This window comes from Pholis gunnellus (genome assembly GCF_910591455.1).
Source record: "Pholis gunnellus genome assembly, chromosome: 20".
Classification (NCBI taxonomy): Eukaryota; Metazoa; Chordata; class Actinopteri; order Perciformes; family Pholidae; genus Pholis; species Pholis gunnellus.
The window spans coordinates 4,757,082-4,773,161 of NC_136547.1; the positions used below are offsets into that span (position 1 = coordinate 4,757,082).

General features: G+C 43.0%; 1 protein-coding gene across 4 annotated transcripts in view; it reads right to left on the minus strand.

Annotated features, from left to right (window-relative positions):
• slc12a7b (solute carrier family 12 member 7b) overlaps window positions 1-16,080 on the minus strand; it is a 65,199-nt gene that overhangs the window by 42,235 nt on the left and 6,884 nt on the right. The window contains exon 1 of one of the 4 annotated variants that reach the window (XM_079181246.1): window positions 8,223-8,377. The exons of the other annotated variants lie outside the window; for them this stretch is intronic. Within the exon in view, the coding sequence (XP_079037372.1) occupies window positions 8,223-8,346 (124 nt within the window). The 5' untranslated portion in view covers window positions 8,347-8,377. Of the gene's footprint in view, window positions 1-8,222; window positions 8,378-16,080 lie in introns of those variants that run through there. 4 annotated transcript variants of the gene reach the window in all.

The following is a 16,080-nucleotide window of genomic DNA, read 5'->3' on the forward strand; positions in this document are numbered from 1 at the left end:
TGACAGTGTGTACAGTGTCTATATAGGGTGGGAGGGTTTATCGGATACTATAAAACACCCACGCTGTGACACGGGACATCATGGACATTGATCTGACTGACACGGGTTAAGTGAGGACTGTGTCCAAGTCAATCTTTCATCATGGAGCGACTTTAAATTGAACTCATTGAACTTGTATGTAAGAAGAGGAAACTATATGTGGTAGCAGATGAAACCGTGTGGGAGTATGTCAGAAGAAAGAAAAGAGAGAAAGAGGGTCAGCCAAGACTTGTGGGATCGACGTTACTCTTACGCCTGAAGCCTCATTCCCATGTGTACACACTGAGCATGAGATGGGCAAAGAGATATATATAGATAGATAGATAGATAGATAGATAGATAGATAGATAGATAGATAGATAGATAGATAGATAGATAGATAGATAGATAGATAGATGGAAATTAATCTTCCACAAGTCAAAGTACTCTGCTACGATCTAACATACAAATCAAGAGCACCACAAGCTTTTTAATTACTATGAATGCCACAGAATCTGAAAACACATTGGTTGGCAGTGGCACACAAGGAAACTGGAATTGTAGACATAGCTCACATCCGCCTGTACTTTAAATTGCAAAGTCATCTAAAGTAAATACAGTGAAACAGCTTCTGCTTATATCACAGAGTGCTTTCCAATTGTTCTGGCCAAAAGTGCCAACGAATCACGGTCATGTGAGAACAACAACAACATCATCTGACTGCTCACAGACAGACAAATCCTTTCCCCCTCGAACTTAGCAGTCTCCACCCAAAGCAACGTCATTCTGATACGACCTCAGACAGAGAGTGGACCACGGAAATCACACACGAGCACACGTACACAGAAGAGTAGGTCAGTCCTTCTCCAGATGTTGTCACTATGTCATAATTATAAATAAAACACTGCACATGCATACAAGGCTGGCTACTACTGTTCACAGTCTTTTGTCCTCTTGACTATGATGCAAATCCTGGTGAGTCAACATAACCTGCATTTGACAGTTAACTGATGAATAAAAAGGTAGGACAATTGTTTTATTCTTTTTTTCTTTCCCAAGAATAATGGAATCAATCAAATGAAATCAATCAGACTGAAGTGATAGCAACCCTATTTCTCGCATTAAGAAAGTCTTGGCTATACTCCATTAGTAAAGAAATAGTTTCCTTGTAATTTGCTGAAGATTTACTGTCTTTTTTAAGATAGAAATTGGAACATAAAAGCATAAAAGCGAGGACCTTTAAACAGCCGATTACATCCAAAACCACCACTATGAATAAATGGGTGTGTTGTAATGCCAAAGCTAGTCTCCTCACATTTGAAAATGGAAATGTAGAGACATCAATCGTATTGAGCCAGCACTTAGCTGTGGAGAGTAGGACTGCTAATAGCTGTTGGTGACCACATCCAAGGTTGGGGACATTTTACAGCTATTACAATGAAGCTTGGTCCTAACCAGACTTTAACCAGAGAGACACATTAATCATGTGTATTGGTAGGCTTATGATTGGAACAGCAAAGTCACACCATGTCCACTGAAATGTGATGTGTAATGTGTAATCTGGCATCTGATACATCTGAATCGCGAGGCTTGTAAACAAAGGATGTGGTTACGCTTGTCTTATCAATGTGACTTCTGTCATCCGATCATGCCAGGACCCATTAGCTGAACGCTCAGAGATCGGACCTTGCTCGCACTGGGATCCAGTCAGCCAGACCACATGCCGAGGTGACCTAATGTGGTTACAATCCGGACAAGATATACATGGGAGTTCCTCGACCGAGGAGGGCAAAGGGAAATCCGGGGCTGGAGCCCACAGCTGAGAGCTGCTGTCTGAGTGTGTATTTCCTGATTGTGATGCTTCAGAATATACGCTTTTAAATAAGAAAATAACGGGGGCTGTTAATTGTGAAGAATTTATAGGAAAATGTGTTTATTGCTGAATTAACGGCGCTTTGTTTGCGGCTATTCTTCAATAAAAACAAGTCTACTAATGCTGCAGGGTGGAAGAGTAAGCAGCAAAAATAACAGGGGGCTGTTATTGTGAAGAATTTATAGGAAATGAAATGCGTTTATCCGCTTTGACCACAACATATCTCTGAGTTAACCATCGGCTGCATGTGATCACAAAAAGCACGACTAGAGTCGAAAGATAAGGAAGTGGAAGAGTTTACTATGTTTGTCCAGTCTATGTGAAAACCATATGAACCCTAAAGGGCCTCACACAAACTACAGCCAGCAGTGACAGAATATAGAGAGAGAAAAGAGCTGAAGTATGTGTGTGCTTATTGGTTGAGGGCTTATCAGAGACACCACATTGAGAGCAGGGAGCTGGCGGGGAGGAGATCCTTCAGCAGGAAGTAGGACACGGCGGTCAGTGAAGGCAGGACAGTCTGAGTAAAAACATCCAATCAAAGGGAATGAAAAGTTTCACCGGGCTGAACAGCTCCAGATTGTTAAATACTTTTTTTAGCGTTACCCTGGAATGTATCCAGGAGATGCTCTGAAAGAAGACGTGCTTTATGAAGGATTTCTTCAAAGGCAGACACAGAATTAGAACGTCGACATCTGGAAATATGCTGGGCAGCTCTTCTGACGATCTTTAGATGTGATTATATAGGATTTGTTGTTCCTAGGTGCAGGCTAAGTAAAGAGTCTTCCACTTTTATGTCCTTATCTTTGCCAGCCTCAAGACGGTCACATGTGTTCGTACTAGTTTAGTAGCTTTGGGAACCTCCCATGTCTGGCCAAATCTCAGATTAGGAAATGCTTGACGCTTAACAGATGTGTTTGTTATTCGTTTTTTAAATATGTAACGCACAGATGTTTATTTATATTCAGGGCCGGCCTTGCTAAATCAAATATTCTGTGATGTCATGTCCTAGTTCGTGTCTCACTCCCTACATTCCTAAAGGAACTATCTGCTCTCTTGCCTGCATTCAGTCTTCACTCACAGACAAAACAATCCCATCAGCATACTACTCCACAGAAACAATGGACATCCTTGACCAATACGTATACAGTGGACATACATTTGAATTATTTGCATAGGGTTACACGGCTGTGTGTGGCTGAATTTAATGGATGCTAATGCTGATTTTACAATAGATTATTCTAGTCAGCAGTGATGCCTTACGCTTTCAATATTCAAAAACCATGTGGCAATCAAGGGCATAGCAAATATTACATTTGGGGGATTCATTTTAATAATGTTTCCATGGCCCATGTTTATGGTCCAACTACTGAATAACTGGTGATCGGTCTGCTGTGTTACAGATGGAACAAAGCTGAGTGATGGCCAACACAAACACACACAGTTAAGCAACATTGCAGGGACACGCTGGACAAATGCTGCAGGAACAATAACCTAAAGCAGAGCTTCTAAGCTACTTCTAGCGGCCTGCAAGTGGCATGACACCGACCAACACCAGGTCTGTACCAGGGTTATACAGGTTTTACATCTTCAATGGGTTTTTTAAGTTATTTTTGGTTTTGACTTTTGGATTTTAATTTGGTTTTAGTTAGTTTTCAGAAAGGTTTAGTTTTAGTTTGTCTATGTAAGGTACAATGTATCAGAAGTATTCAACATGTAGTAGTATATACAGTATGTAGTACATGTAGGCTGCATGCTAAAATACATGGTTGGAGAACGGTGTAGTGATGTTGGAGGTTTAATCTTCGCGCTGCTTTAGTGTTCGATGTTAAGCAACCTCCTGGAATGTCGAGTCTGTTCAACTCCTGTGGTTCAACGCCCCGAGAGGTGACGGAATTTCATCTCGTCTTATTTTTTTGGTAGGTATAAAGCAAAAAAAATAACAATAAAGAAAATAAATGGATTTGCGTTTAGTTGTGAGATAGTTTCAGTTTACGACAACAATGTTTCACTGCTTATTTTCGTTTTACTATCAGTTTTAATTTACTATGATGGTTTGTACCTGAGTCTTTAACACCTGACCACCATACCACCAATTTATAAGACCTGACCTGAATTTAGGAAGTCTGTCTTCACAGAGAAGAAAAGACATGTTGCTAAGGACACACAGGAAGACTAGTACATAAACAAGTAGATTATAGCTAATAGACCATTCCACATACATCTCATAATACATTTAATCTTAATAACCCAAAACAGAATGATGTAGAGGCATGATCACAGGTCACTAGTTCCCACACTGAGGGAGCCCTCCCTGAATCACTGGGGATTTTGAGAAGCTCCCCTCTGGCTCAGTGTCGCTTTATTTCAACCACACTGATGGTAGCTTAAGGCTAACATAAGGCAGTGCCACGATTAAGTGTACATTTTGACAGAAAAAGACTATGATTATATACACATGAAGATTAGGTTGGAGATGAAAGTATTAGTTGTGAAAAATCCAAGTTGTGAGTTTTGATACAATGGTTCGAGGATGAAAGTGTCCATGCTCATGAGTAAAATCAGTATTATTGGGTAAACTTTCCCTTTTAGACTGAAAACTGATAAATCACCCAAAATACAATCTAGGTTGTCACACATGTATTACTGAAATAGATTGTAAGAAACTAGTTTAAACTCAGACTACCATCATGATTGCATGGCAGCTTACTGAAAAGCTATTGCATGTGACGCTTGTAAAATACGGCCGTTATTGCTGGCCGTATGCAAAAGCCTGGAGGGTAATTAACGTAATAGGGGAGCAGGAGGAACAGAAAACAGCCACACACAGACGGCAGCTTTGAACAGAAGCGGACTGGCATGGCAAATAAACAGGAAACACAAACGGTGCAAACGGACCAACGGACAGTTTTGCATTTAGTAAACAAGGGTTAGTTTATTGGGTCATAACCGACCACTACCAATACACACACTACTGCTACAGAAGCCATACGCTCCACATCATGCCCACTCTCTGATATTCATCCACAAGGCGTGGCTTTGAGCACCGAGTAGGCAGACTGAGGCACTGTCGTGGCCAAAGTGAGGGCTCACATTCTCTCTTGAGGAGTCGATACCGGAGGTCTGCACAGGACTGCTTTTCCCATGCTGCACCAGCCGTCTACCACAAAAGTTCTCGCAAAATCATCCAACCCCATCGACAACCGTGGAGATTCTGATCACCTAACATCTGTAACACTGTGCTCTGTGGAAAGTTGGTCTCCCCTATGGATTCTATTAATCTAAACAATTTCTAATACAATTGCCGAATGGATCAGCTCCAGATAGCTTAAAAGGGCCAGTGTGAGGGATTTCAGGGATCTATAAGCAGAAATGGAATATTCATAACTATGTTTTCAGTAGTGTGTCATCTCGTGAAACTAAGAATTGTAGTGTTTCATATCGACATAGGAAGCGGGTCCTCTTCACAGAGTCCGCCATGTTGCACCACCATGTTCCTACAGAAGCCCTGAATGGACAAACCAAGCACTGGCTCTAGAGAGCCATTCACATTTCAACGTTAACCTGAAGCCACCGATGTTCACAGACACGCTTGTGAAACTGCAGTAACGTGAGCTGCAGAGTGTGAAGCCCTGGTGCTGCCAGCCTCCGTCTGCTCCTAAAGTAGTGTTATTATGGTATGGATGGCATCTGAGCAGAGGAACGGCTTTGGAACGTCGTTTTGCACTCAGCGGCTCACATTACCACAGTCTTGGAAAGGCAGGAGTGAACGAAGGGGTATTCCGTTGGTTGCAATCTGCAACCACACGGCTAAACAGTCCTTTAATTAAGAGACTATAAAAGCAAAAGGAAGCAGCTTCAACAGAGGGCAGTGTGATCCTCAGAGCCTGAAATTGAGTCACGGTGGAATCACCAACAGAAAGGAACGAGGTCTACAACAAACGAGATGGTTCATTTTTAAACCAGAGAATTCTTAGAATATAAGAATGATCACCACAGACTAACATAGATTAGTTACAATACTCAGCAGCACACAGTCAAACTATGTGCTGCTGTGTGCTGAAGTGAAACTTCTCCAAGTTTCATATGAGTTTCATTGCAAAACTCAAGCTCTCCTATCGTGTTTCAAAGTAGTTGAATGTGGATTCACGCAGAAGAGAGGATCAAATAGCGCTGGACTGACCGAGATGTCATGTCGGCATGTAGTCTTGCTTTGAGGCTTGAGCACTTGTTACTTTTCTTTCAACACCACAGCTCCACATACAATCCCTCTTTTGCTTTTTGTATTAACTTATTGTGTTGTTCTAAAAAGGACAAGATGGGACAGACTCACCACACCAAACCAGCTGACGGCTTTGTGAAACATCTAGTGGTTAGTCTGGTGTGAGTAAATTGAGCAAGGAAAGAGAAAAGCCAATAAAAACCGCTACGGTTCAGGCCATGAGGCTTGAGCTGGTGATATTTGTGTGGCTGATGGAGGAGGAGTAAAACAGCTCCTGCTTCACCGATGCAGAACACAGAGCTTTAACCTTTTCCTCGGGTGAAATAGAGGTAGAAAGCGGTGACACAAACACAGCCAAAAAGGGGACTGAGGTTTGTCATTCATTGCTCTATGCCTTCACTTCACCAGGACACAAGCTTTTCTTTTCAGAAGTGATGGGAACAGAGACGGAACCCAGAAAGCAGAAAGGGAAGGTTGGAGGGGGACGGAGAAGAACTAGAGTGCTTTACATTACAGCGTGGGGGGGGTGGGGTCTCACCTCCCCCCACTCAGCCAACAGGAAGCGAGCCAGCAGGATAATCAATAACAGCGACTGCTCCCTACACAGCACGCCCATGAGCCAACAGAACGATGACCCTCCCCAGTAAACCTTCAACCCCTGCCCACCCCCTCCGCCCAGCATGTCCGTATCATTTGATTCTAAAATGTACACGTATTATACAGTTTGAGTCCTCTGTTCTGCATGTTGAACATAGACCTGTGGATTTATGTGGACGACCGAATTGTCCTCCTTCAGACAGCACCAGTGCAAACACAACAGAGTGTCCTGATGCTTCTACAGGCCCGAGTCGCAGCACGTCATTTTGTGGCTTCGGATCCGGTGCATGCCCTTTCCCCGACCTGCTGCTCTGTAGTCGCCCATTGTCTGAGGCGGTTGCGTGTGCACAAACATGCGCAAGGTAAACCGGTGCCATTCTCTCTCCCACCGTCTGTAAAGTCCTACCCGGCGTGCAGCCGTAATTGCAGCTCCGCAGCATAAATTAAATACCGATTCGCGTGCCGTAAAAAGCAGCAGCTTCACTCACAACAGTCTGACGGGGGGGGAAAGGAAGCGTTACAGAGGAGTTCGTTAAATAAGCACTCTGTGACCTCTCTGTGTTGAATATTTAGAAGACAGACAGGTTGAAACACCAAAACAGATCTCTAATGTTACATTGATGTCCAGATAGAGTGAACTCCATTCCAGGAAAAAAAGGTATTCAGATGTGTTCAGATTAGTTCCCAACCGTCAATAAATACAGGTTACATATCGGGCTTCACACAGTGCGGTCCTGGTTTTCACATTCAGAACTGGGAATAAGCACCCAGCCCGAGCACGGTTCTGTTATCCTGTTGCACACTAAAGTTCAACGAATGGTTTTCAGAGGGGGGAGTCATGTCGGAGGCTGTGTGTCACTGGCAATCAACACAGAGAGGTGTCAGGAGATGAGCATCTTTGTTGGCCCTGTGTTTGTGACTACAACACTATGAGACCTGACGGCACACTAAAACAATTAAAGAAAGAAAAGTAGAAAGAAAAGTAGAAAGTAGATCAGAAAATGCTAAAGATGAATGGTTTGTTGAGAAACAGGTTAAATACACTGAATGCAAAAACAGGGGACTGATGGTGGTGGTGGTGGTGGTAAATAAAGGGAAGCAGGAAGGAGAGACGGGGCCAAAAAGGGGAAACTCTGGCATGGAACAAACAGTCATGCCAAACTGCCTTGAGTGGCAGTGGCATGTGAGGGAAACCCTCATCTCACGCAGTTGCTGGAAAATGAGCAAGCCTTTCCCTAAAATCCACCCTCTTCCCTTCACATTATCCACCCACATAGGAAACAGCATCCCGTGATCTGAAGCCAAATTGTCAGCTTGCACTGGATACTGTAAGCAAAAGTCTGGAACTCTCCGTGCCCACTTCTCTATCTACTGTCACAGAAAAGTGAAGACGTGTTTCTCAACTTAAACCGGTGAAGTGTCACTTCAGAATAGACATCTGTGAGTTAAGGACCATATCTCATTTGCGTTAATCAACAACCTGACTGAGCTAAAAAAAAATCCTAATCTCACCTGTGGCCTCCTCGTCTTCCTCCTTCAGCACATTGTTGTCGTCCACATCCTCCCCCTCCTCGCTCCCCTTTTTGGCCTTTCTGGCGCCGTCCTTCACTGGGACCACGGTGAAGCTGGTGGGCATTTTTTACAACACGTGCTTCCCCTCAATGTCTCCTGTTTGCCACACTCTTATCTCTTTCTGCTCTCTCCTCGCTCTCTGTTCTGCTGCTGCTCCTCCTCCTCCTCCCTCTTCTCTCCGTCCAACAGCTGTCACTCCTCTCTTCTCCTTCCCAGTCGGTTGTTTTTTTTCCATCTAGACTCGCTGCCCTGGTGTACTTTACTCTCCCTCTCGGGTCTTTCTGAGTTTTTGTTTTCTATCGCTGGGATTCTGCTGTACAACCATGTGACCCCCCCCCCCCCACCCCCCCCACCCCACACACATACACACACACACACACACACACAATCCAAATAAGGAAGAGCACAACTGCCCCGCCCAATGGGGGCAGTACCCACAAACACATACACACACTAGCAAAAAAACATGACATGCGTTTGTGCTCATGAGTGTGAGAGCGTACACACATGGCTCTCTCTGTTCCCGAGGGCAGATCCTCTAACCAGGAATGTTGCTCCGTCTGGAGCGCAACAAAAGGCCGGCAATGCCAGCCTTTTGTTCATAGAGTGGAGGAAAGTTTGAGCGTGTGCAATAATTGTGCACACATTGTGTGTGTGTGTGTGTATATATATATATATATATATATATATATATATATATATATATATACACACACACACACACACACACACACACACTTCCTCCCTTCCTATGCAGTGTTATTTGACCCCAATGTGCATAGTCAGAAGTGGGCAGGGCCGATTTAAAGACATACGCTGGCCGTCTAAACACACGCCCCTCTGGAGGGTTAGCACACATGCATGCACTTCTGCATTAGATCTCATAAGTGTAATGTACGGTATGTTACTGAGGGAGGCACTGAGTGAGAATCAATACAAGTGTCAACTTCCACTGTTATCTCTTCAGTGCGAGGGTGCAGTGTGCACAGCACAGACACACACACTCGCCCGACAGTTATGGCATTGTTATCAGATTCAAACCCTGAGAAAGTTTCTCTTTTTAACAGAGTAATGGGGGGGAGAGGGTGAATAATAATGTCAGATGCCAAAAACAATGAGTCATTTCCTCAAAGTCAGGAGTGCATTGAAATTGAGAACAAGGTATTAGGTCTCACCCCGGCTGACCAACGCCCCTGTGTGATGGGAAGTGCTGAACGCAAACCTCGCGTGATGAAAAAAGCCGCTCAGCAGCTCTTTCATACTGCTACGGCCCTGGAGCCTCGTTTGGCTGCTCAACATCTGGAGGCCCACCCAGGACAAGTTACACTCTCCCCTTCGGTCCCCCAACATGACAACACGCACAGATCAATACGGTGAAGGGTGGGAGGCCTGTAGGGAACGGGAAAGGGAGGAGGAGGAGTGGCCAGAGTTCATGGGTGGACAGTAAAGATTCATTGTTTTGTAACATCTTGAAATATTTAGGTCGGCTTAGTTAGATTGCTTTATTTTCCATAACGAGGCTTTACCAGAGTGGACCAACTATAATGATTTGTTTGAGGTAGTGATGTAAAAAAACCTATGACATCACCTTTTCCATCCCATAACTGTCTTAACTATAATGTACTATTTATTTACCCTAATCTGCCACAACAGAACACTTGCATACAAATACTAGCCTAAATATTGTCCGCCTGTAAACCTTACACTCAAAGAGGGAACATTTTTGGGGGGCTTTCAGGGACTCATCGGACATCTGTACTTCATTATATAAGACAAAGGTGGGGGGAATCCATTTACCAGATCACTTCTCTTGTCACATACTGTAATAGGTCCATCTGTAAAGCATCATGCATCCAACCAGGTGTTTCAGAAATACTTAGTCCAGACCTCCTGCTATGGAGATGGAAGGTCAGGTTTCAGAGAAACATCATGACTCCAGTAAGTGGATGTGGTTGCAAATGAGAGACTGGCTCCATGCTACAGGCAAATCAAAGGTTTAGTGAATGAGCCTGGACACTAATGTATGCCGTGTTTCCGCTGCATGGTACGTCTATGAGAAAATGTCCCAACTTCTCACTTCATTTAGTAAACTATGGTCCATTTAGAGCAAAACAGACCATAAAGTGGAGTATGATTTAGGGCGGGACTATACGTATACGGCGTCTCTACGTCACTCCTCTACAGTCCAAATATGGTAACTTCCGTTCATTGGCCACAAAAAACAACAACATGGCGACGGCCGTAATCCAAGATGGCAACGGTGAAATCGTGGCACTCGAAGCTTCAAAACGGCAGTCCACAAAACAATGGGTGACGTCATGACGACTACATCCACTTCTTATAAACAGTCTACGACTCCACCTTCTACTATCGGCTAGGCACGCTTGGTTGAACAGCTACATTTGTAGAATCATGGGGAAGATTTCTGTGCACGGCGAAAGGAAGTTATTATTCAATACCGTGATCTGACAACTCAACGTTCACAGAGTATTGTGCTTCTACTAAAGGTAACAAAGAGAGCACTCATCAGCTGCCTGCTCTGTGGATGAGCGGTGATGTAACTGGCATCTGCTGATTAAGTGGCCAGACAGCCAGACTGCTTCTCAGGGACAGGCGGGAGGACAATGTCCCTTTTATGAGGAAGTTTTCCACAATCCATAGAGGAGGCTGGAAACTAGTTAGGCTAAAAAAAGGTTTTTCACCATGATGTGATGCAATATCTCACAGCCAAAGCACAATGTGAAGACACAGGAACACGAGGGTATTCATGACGTAACCCCATTCTTCATTCTGCTGCAAAATAATCATAGCAGGAGGAAATGATCAAATTATAAAATACTATGAAGAAAAGTCTTTACAGAGGCACTCCTATGTGAATCTCATTCAGAGAACAATGACACAATACGATATGACTACACGAGAATCCTCCTGCTTCCAACGTATAGCAGACGTTTTGCACATGTACACTGTCGTAGGCCTTTATGTGCGAGAATACTTATATTATTATAAAAGACTACTGCAGTGTCTATACCAATCAAAGACATATCTATTGTGATCTAGTCAATCAGAACAACATAACGGATAAATAACACTAGAGAAAATAGTGAAGCAGCTGAAAACATGACAGCCTTCAATGTGAAGACTTCACTGTGTTGATTAGTCAGAACAGTTCTTAATAAGTTCAGGAATGGTTTAGATTTACAGTACATCTAAAACATTGGCCCTTATTGGCCTTAGGCTTGTTGATATCTGAGATTTCTCTGTGCTTCCTGTTTGGGGATATATCTCACGGATTACATTTCATGCACAAAATATTACTGTTTTGCCCTTATTTCAAAAAAGACAATATTCCCACTAAACTGTTTACATGGGTACCGCTAATATTCCCGTTTACACGCAGCCGTGCATATTTCGATTAACGTAAATGTGAAAGTGGTCACTGAAGGACTCACTCCTAATTTAAAAAGGTACGAGTATGTATACCCATAGCTTTGAACTTATTTGAATCTATTCTGGTAATCTGTAGCAACAAAAAACAGCTGATCACTACTGCATTGAAAAGCATGGGAGATGGTTTGGACGCGCTCCACAGACAGTGAGGAATTCATCTGCCCAGAAAACAAACCGTTCCACTGAGCTGAACTTTTTCTCCAAAGGCTCAGATTTCTAATCCCAGAATAGATGTATTGATTGATTCTAGTGAGGGGGGATGGGAGGAGACTGCACCAGCACATCCCAAGGACACAGAGCAGGGTGCCCTGAAGGAGCTCATGCAGCTCTTTCGTCCACACTACTCCGTTTCCATTTCTAAACGCATATGTTTTGATTTAAGAGAAGGTCTTAAGTCTCAAACACGACCTTTCATTCTTAAAGACTACTACTGACTACTTCCTGTTTACATCGGCACCCACCCGCATGCCCAGTGTACGTGAATAGTCACGCGATATTTGTTTTCAGGGAGAGATCATTTCGTTTGAAAACGTATTAATGTGGATGTAGCCTCAATCACAACGGAGGTGATCCCACCTGTTGTTTCCTTCTTTCCACCGCTCCTTTTCTCTGTCACGGTTTGGATGCTTTATAAGAGGTTAGACTGTGAAGAGATGTTTGAGGGCCCAAATGGGGAAAAAGGAATTTCAATATTCCAATTCATGTGATCTGAAAGCACAACACATGACCAAAATGTAAACAAAAAGAGGATTCGACCTGTTGTTACCTGTTGTTGATTAACAAGTCCTTTAATATAACCAATACAAGATAACAACAACCTGTAATGTGGTTTGTTGCTGTTCAAGATGGCTGTGCTTTCGTAAACACAGGAGTAAAATGACCCATAAAATGTCAATTAATTGCAAATTGCAAATAAATACTGATTGAATCTTTATACAGAAGTGCACATTGTTCTGCAGGACAAATCAATAGTTCAAACCACTGGAACAATCTGACAGCAGCAAGGCAGCAAAGTCACAAAACCTCACTGTGACATCATCCCTCTGCCCTGCTCCAGAGCTTTGAAGCAGCACTGAACTGACATCAGTAACTGACTGCGCCCTCTGGAGGAGGCATGAGGAAGACAACTCTCCTGTGAGGATCACTGTACTGAATGCAAGACTGTGGGAAACACAATGAAAAAAGCATAAAGCTAAAAAGAAATCATGGTGGCTAACAAGCTGCAACATCATCTCTTCATGGTGTCATGTGAATTTGGGTCATAGCCTTTGTCACATGACACCTTCCCTTCCCTCTATCACTTCCTCCTGCTCTTAAAACTGCATTGCAGGATTCTTGACTGACAGAGGCCAGAAGGTAGGCAAAAGAAAACCCCTTCATATACTACTCTGTGTTTCTCTCAAGTGTGAGCAGAACATGACGTCACTTATACATTCAGCAGAAATGCTGCAACTACGGCATCTCACGGGAGACATTTCTCTGTTTGTGACGGATTATGTCCTTACACGAGCCGCCTGAAGAATGGACCTTACATGTGTTACCGTGACAGAATACAAACTCACACACTGGCAATAGGACGGCCCATATTTGACTGACTGCTCCCACCATTATGCAGCAGATAGCTAGAGACTAATAATGACGCTCTGTTGCCCCCGTTTGATCACATCCGGAAATTCAACAGTTACACCGCCATCATAACAAATTATGGACAGACCATTTGTTCCATGATTTGTACGCACTTTCACCAACAGGTTGAGATAAAATCTGCCAAGTGGCACCGATCTAAAACACTGAGCAGTGTTTACCGTAACCAGTATAATTAGGTGTGACCTGGCAAATGGAAAGGGTTTTTGTTGTTGTTTTTATAAGCACTGAGTCAAGTGAAGCTGAGTGGAAACAAGTCCTATTTAGTCAGATTTTCCTAATGTCGGATTGTGAAATGGTTTCCTTTCTGAAACACTCTTCTTGGTAACGGAGACCTTACTCAGGTGTTGAAGGGAAACTGTGGGGGGGGGGGGGGGGGCGTACTAAGGCCGTATGGTCACATGTAACTGTTTAACAACAACAAAAGGATCCACTAAATGGCAGGGGCGTACAACGGCAGCTTGAGTTTCTCAGAGTTTACGAGGTACACCTGAATGCACCATGTTAACGCCCACATGCTTTACTGTACAAAGTGATGTAGACATGCTAGGGCTGGGCAATATATCGATATTATATCAATATCATGATATGAGACCAGATATCGTCTTGGATTTCCTTATATCATAACATGGCATAAGTGTTGACTTTGCTGGTTTTAAAGGCTGCATTACAGCATCCTGATGCATATTTCTGAACTTACAAGACTGCTCTTTTATTTGACTTTACCCACTTAGTCATTATATCCATATTAATGATTATTTATCAAAAATCTCCTTGTGCAAATGGTCAAAAATAACGTGATAAATTATTTTCTCCAAATTATTTTGGCCCTAAGTCATGCTGTCGATTATAATTGGGGTTAGGGTGACGGTTGGTGGTGTCTAAGCCTCTCTGTGTCTTTATCTTTTGTCTATAGACGTGCATGAAGAGGCCGGGGTCCATGGAGGGACACGAAAACAAACCAATCCTGCTTTTGACTTTGAAGGTCTATAACTGAACATTAATTTGGATGGATTTAGAATCTAAATCGTGACACCTGTAGTCTGCAGAGCAACATAACGTCTACGATAAATCCATTGGGATGACGATAATGAAGGTAAACTCTCCTCACTGCATATCACTCTGTAATGACTTCACTGCACACATGGACAGACACAGCCACACCTCGACCGTCTCAGGTAACGGCACATTTGCCCGCCAGTCATCCATGAAACGGTGTTTGACTCAACAGTTTCAGGTGACACTTTCCTCTCTTTTGAAGGCCAACGCGTGTCTTCCTTTACATTTCTTTTTTGACCTATTCTTTTGGAGAATGCTGGTTCAGGGCTTATTCCAAACTACAGTTCCCTTTCAGGTTTAGAGCTACTTGCAAATACATGAGACGCTTAGTGCTTACATTATGAATGAAACTGTATTGGCTCCATGAATTGTTTTGGGAGCAGGTAAAGTGGTGATCTCGCCATAAAGATGATAGATAGATAGATAGATAGATAGATAGATAGATAGATAGATAGATAGATAGATAGATAGATAGATAGATAGATAGATAGATAGATAGATAGATACTTTATTCATCCCCAGGGGGAAATTTGTATGTTACGGCAGCAAGGATATACTTCTGCAAACGAAGTAACAGAGTAAATAAAATATTAAGTATTAAAAAATGCACACTATGTAGGCTAAAAAAACAGAGTAGGACATATTAAATATAAGAAGATAAAATAACAAAAATGCACAGTATATACAATGCAATGGGAAGTGGAATGGCTCCTGATCACCCTTTTACACGTCAATACTTCTGCCTGCTCCACCACTAGTGAGGGCTGTCGATGCAAAGAGGGGCGAAGAAGACGTGCAACTCCACCGACTGTTTCGCGTCCAGCGCTTCCACCAGAACCAGAACAGCTGTCTTTACCTGTAAACCATCACCGGTGGTGACTTCTCAATCATCATTATCAAACATCAGGAAGATGAGTCATTCATAGCAGCCATATTGAAATGGACTTAGCAGGGTGCTTTGCAACTGAGGATTAAAAAAATAACAAATAAAAGAGAGTTGCCTGGAAATGAAGGCGCCTCGAATGTCAATAAAAAACATAAAAAGATGCAGCACATTTGGAGACTAAAATGAATGATGACTCAATCATAGAAATTGGCCAACAACCCTAAGAAACTATCTTTTATCACTTATAAAGTTGCATCCCTCGCCTCATATTTGTGTGGACAGCTGGTCTGAAGCATGCGTGAGGTGTGCACACTCACTGCACATGTGTGGGGAAATGGAGTTTGAATGTTTTTTGTGTGTTTGCATCGTTTGCTCATCTGGCCCCCCGGATGTTTCACTTACTTACAACATATTTTTGTGGTTACACTTACAGGAGCATTTACCTGAGCTTGAAAACGTAGTCAGGCATATTATCATGAAGCCAGTTCAGCTTTGTCTTATACTCTCGATACGCCAAGAAGCTGAACTTTAATATCAGCCACGGAAGCTTAGCAGAAACAGAAGGGGGCAAAGTGTTGTGAGGAAAGATGCTGGAAATGATTGAAGCTTCCACTGTATCAGTTCATGGCTTTTCACTGTCCTGCAGTTATTTAGGCTGTTTGTGACAGGGGGAGGGGCTAGAAGGTTATCCTTTTCATTCACAGACGGGCAGAACATGATACACACACACGTCTCTCTACACATTTCTGACATCTGACA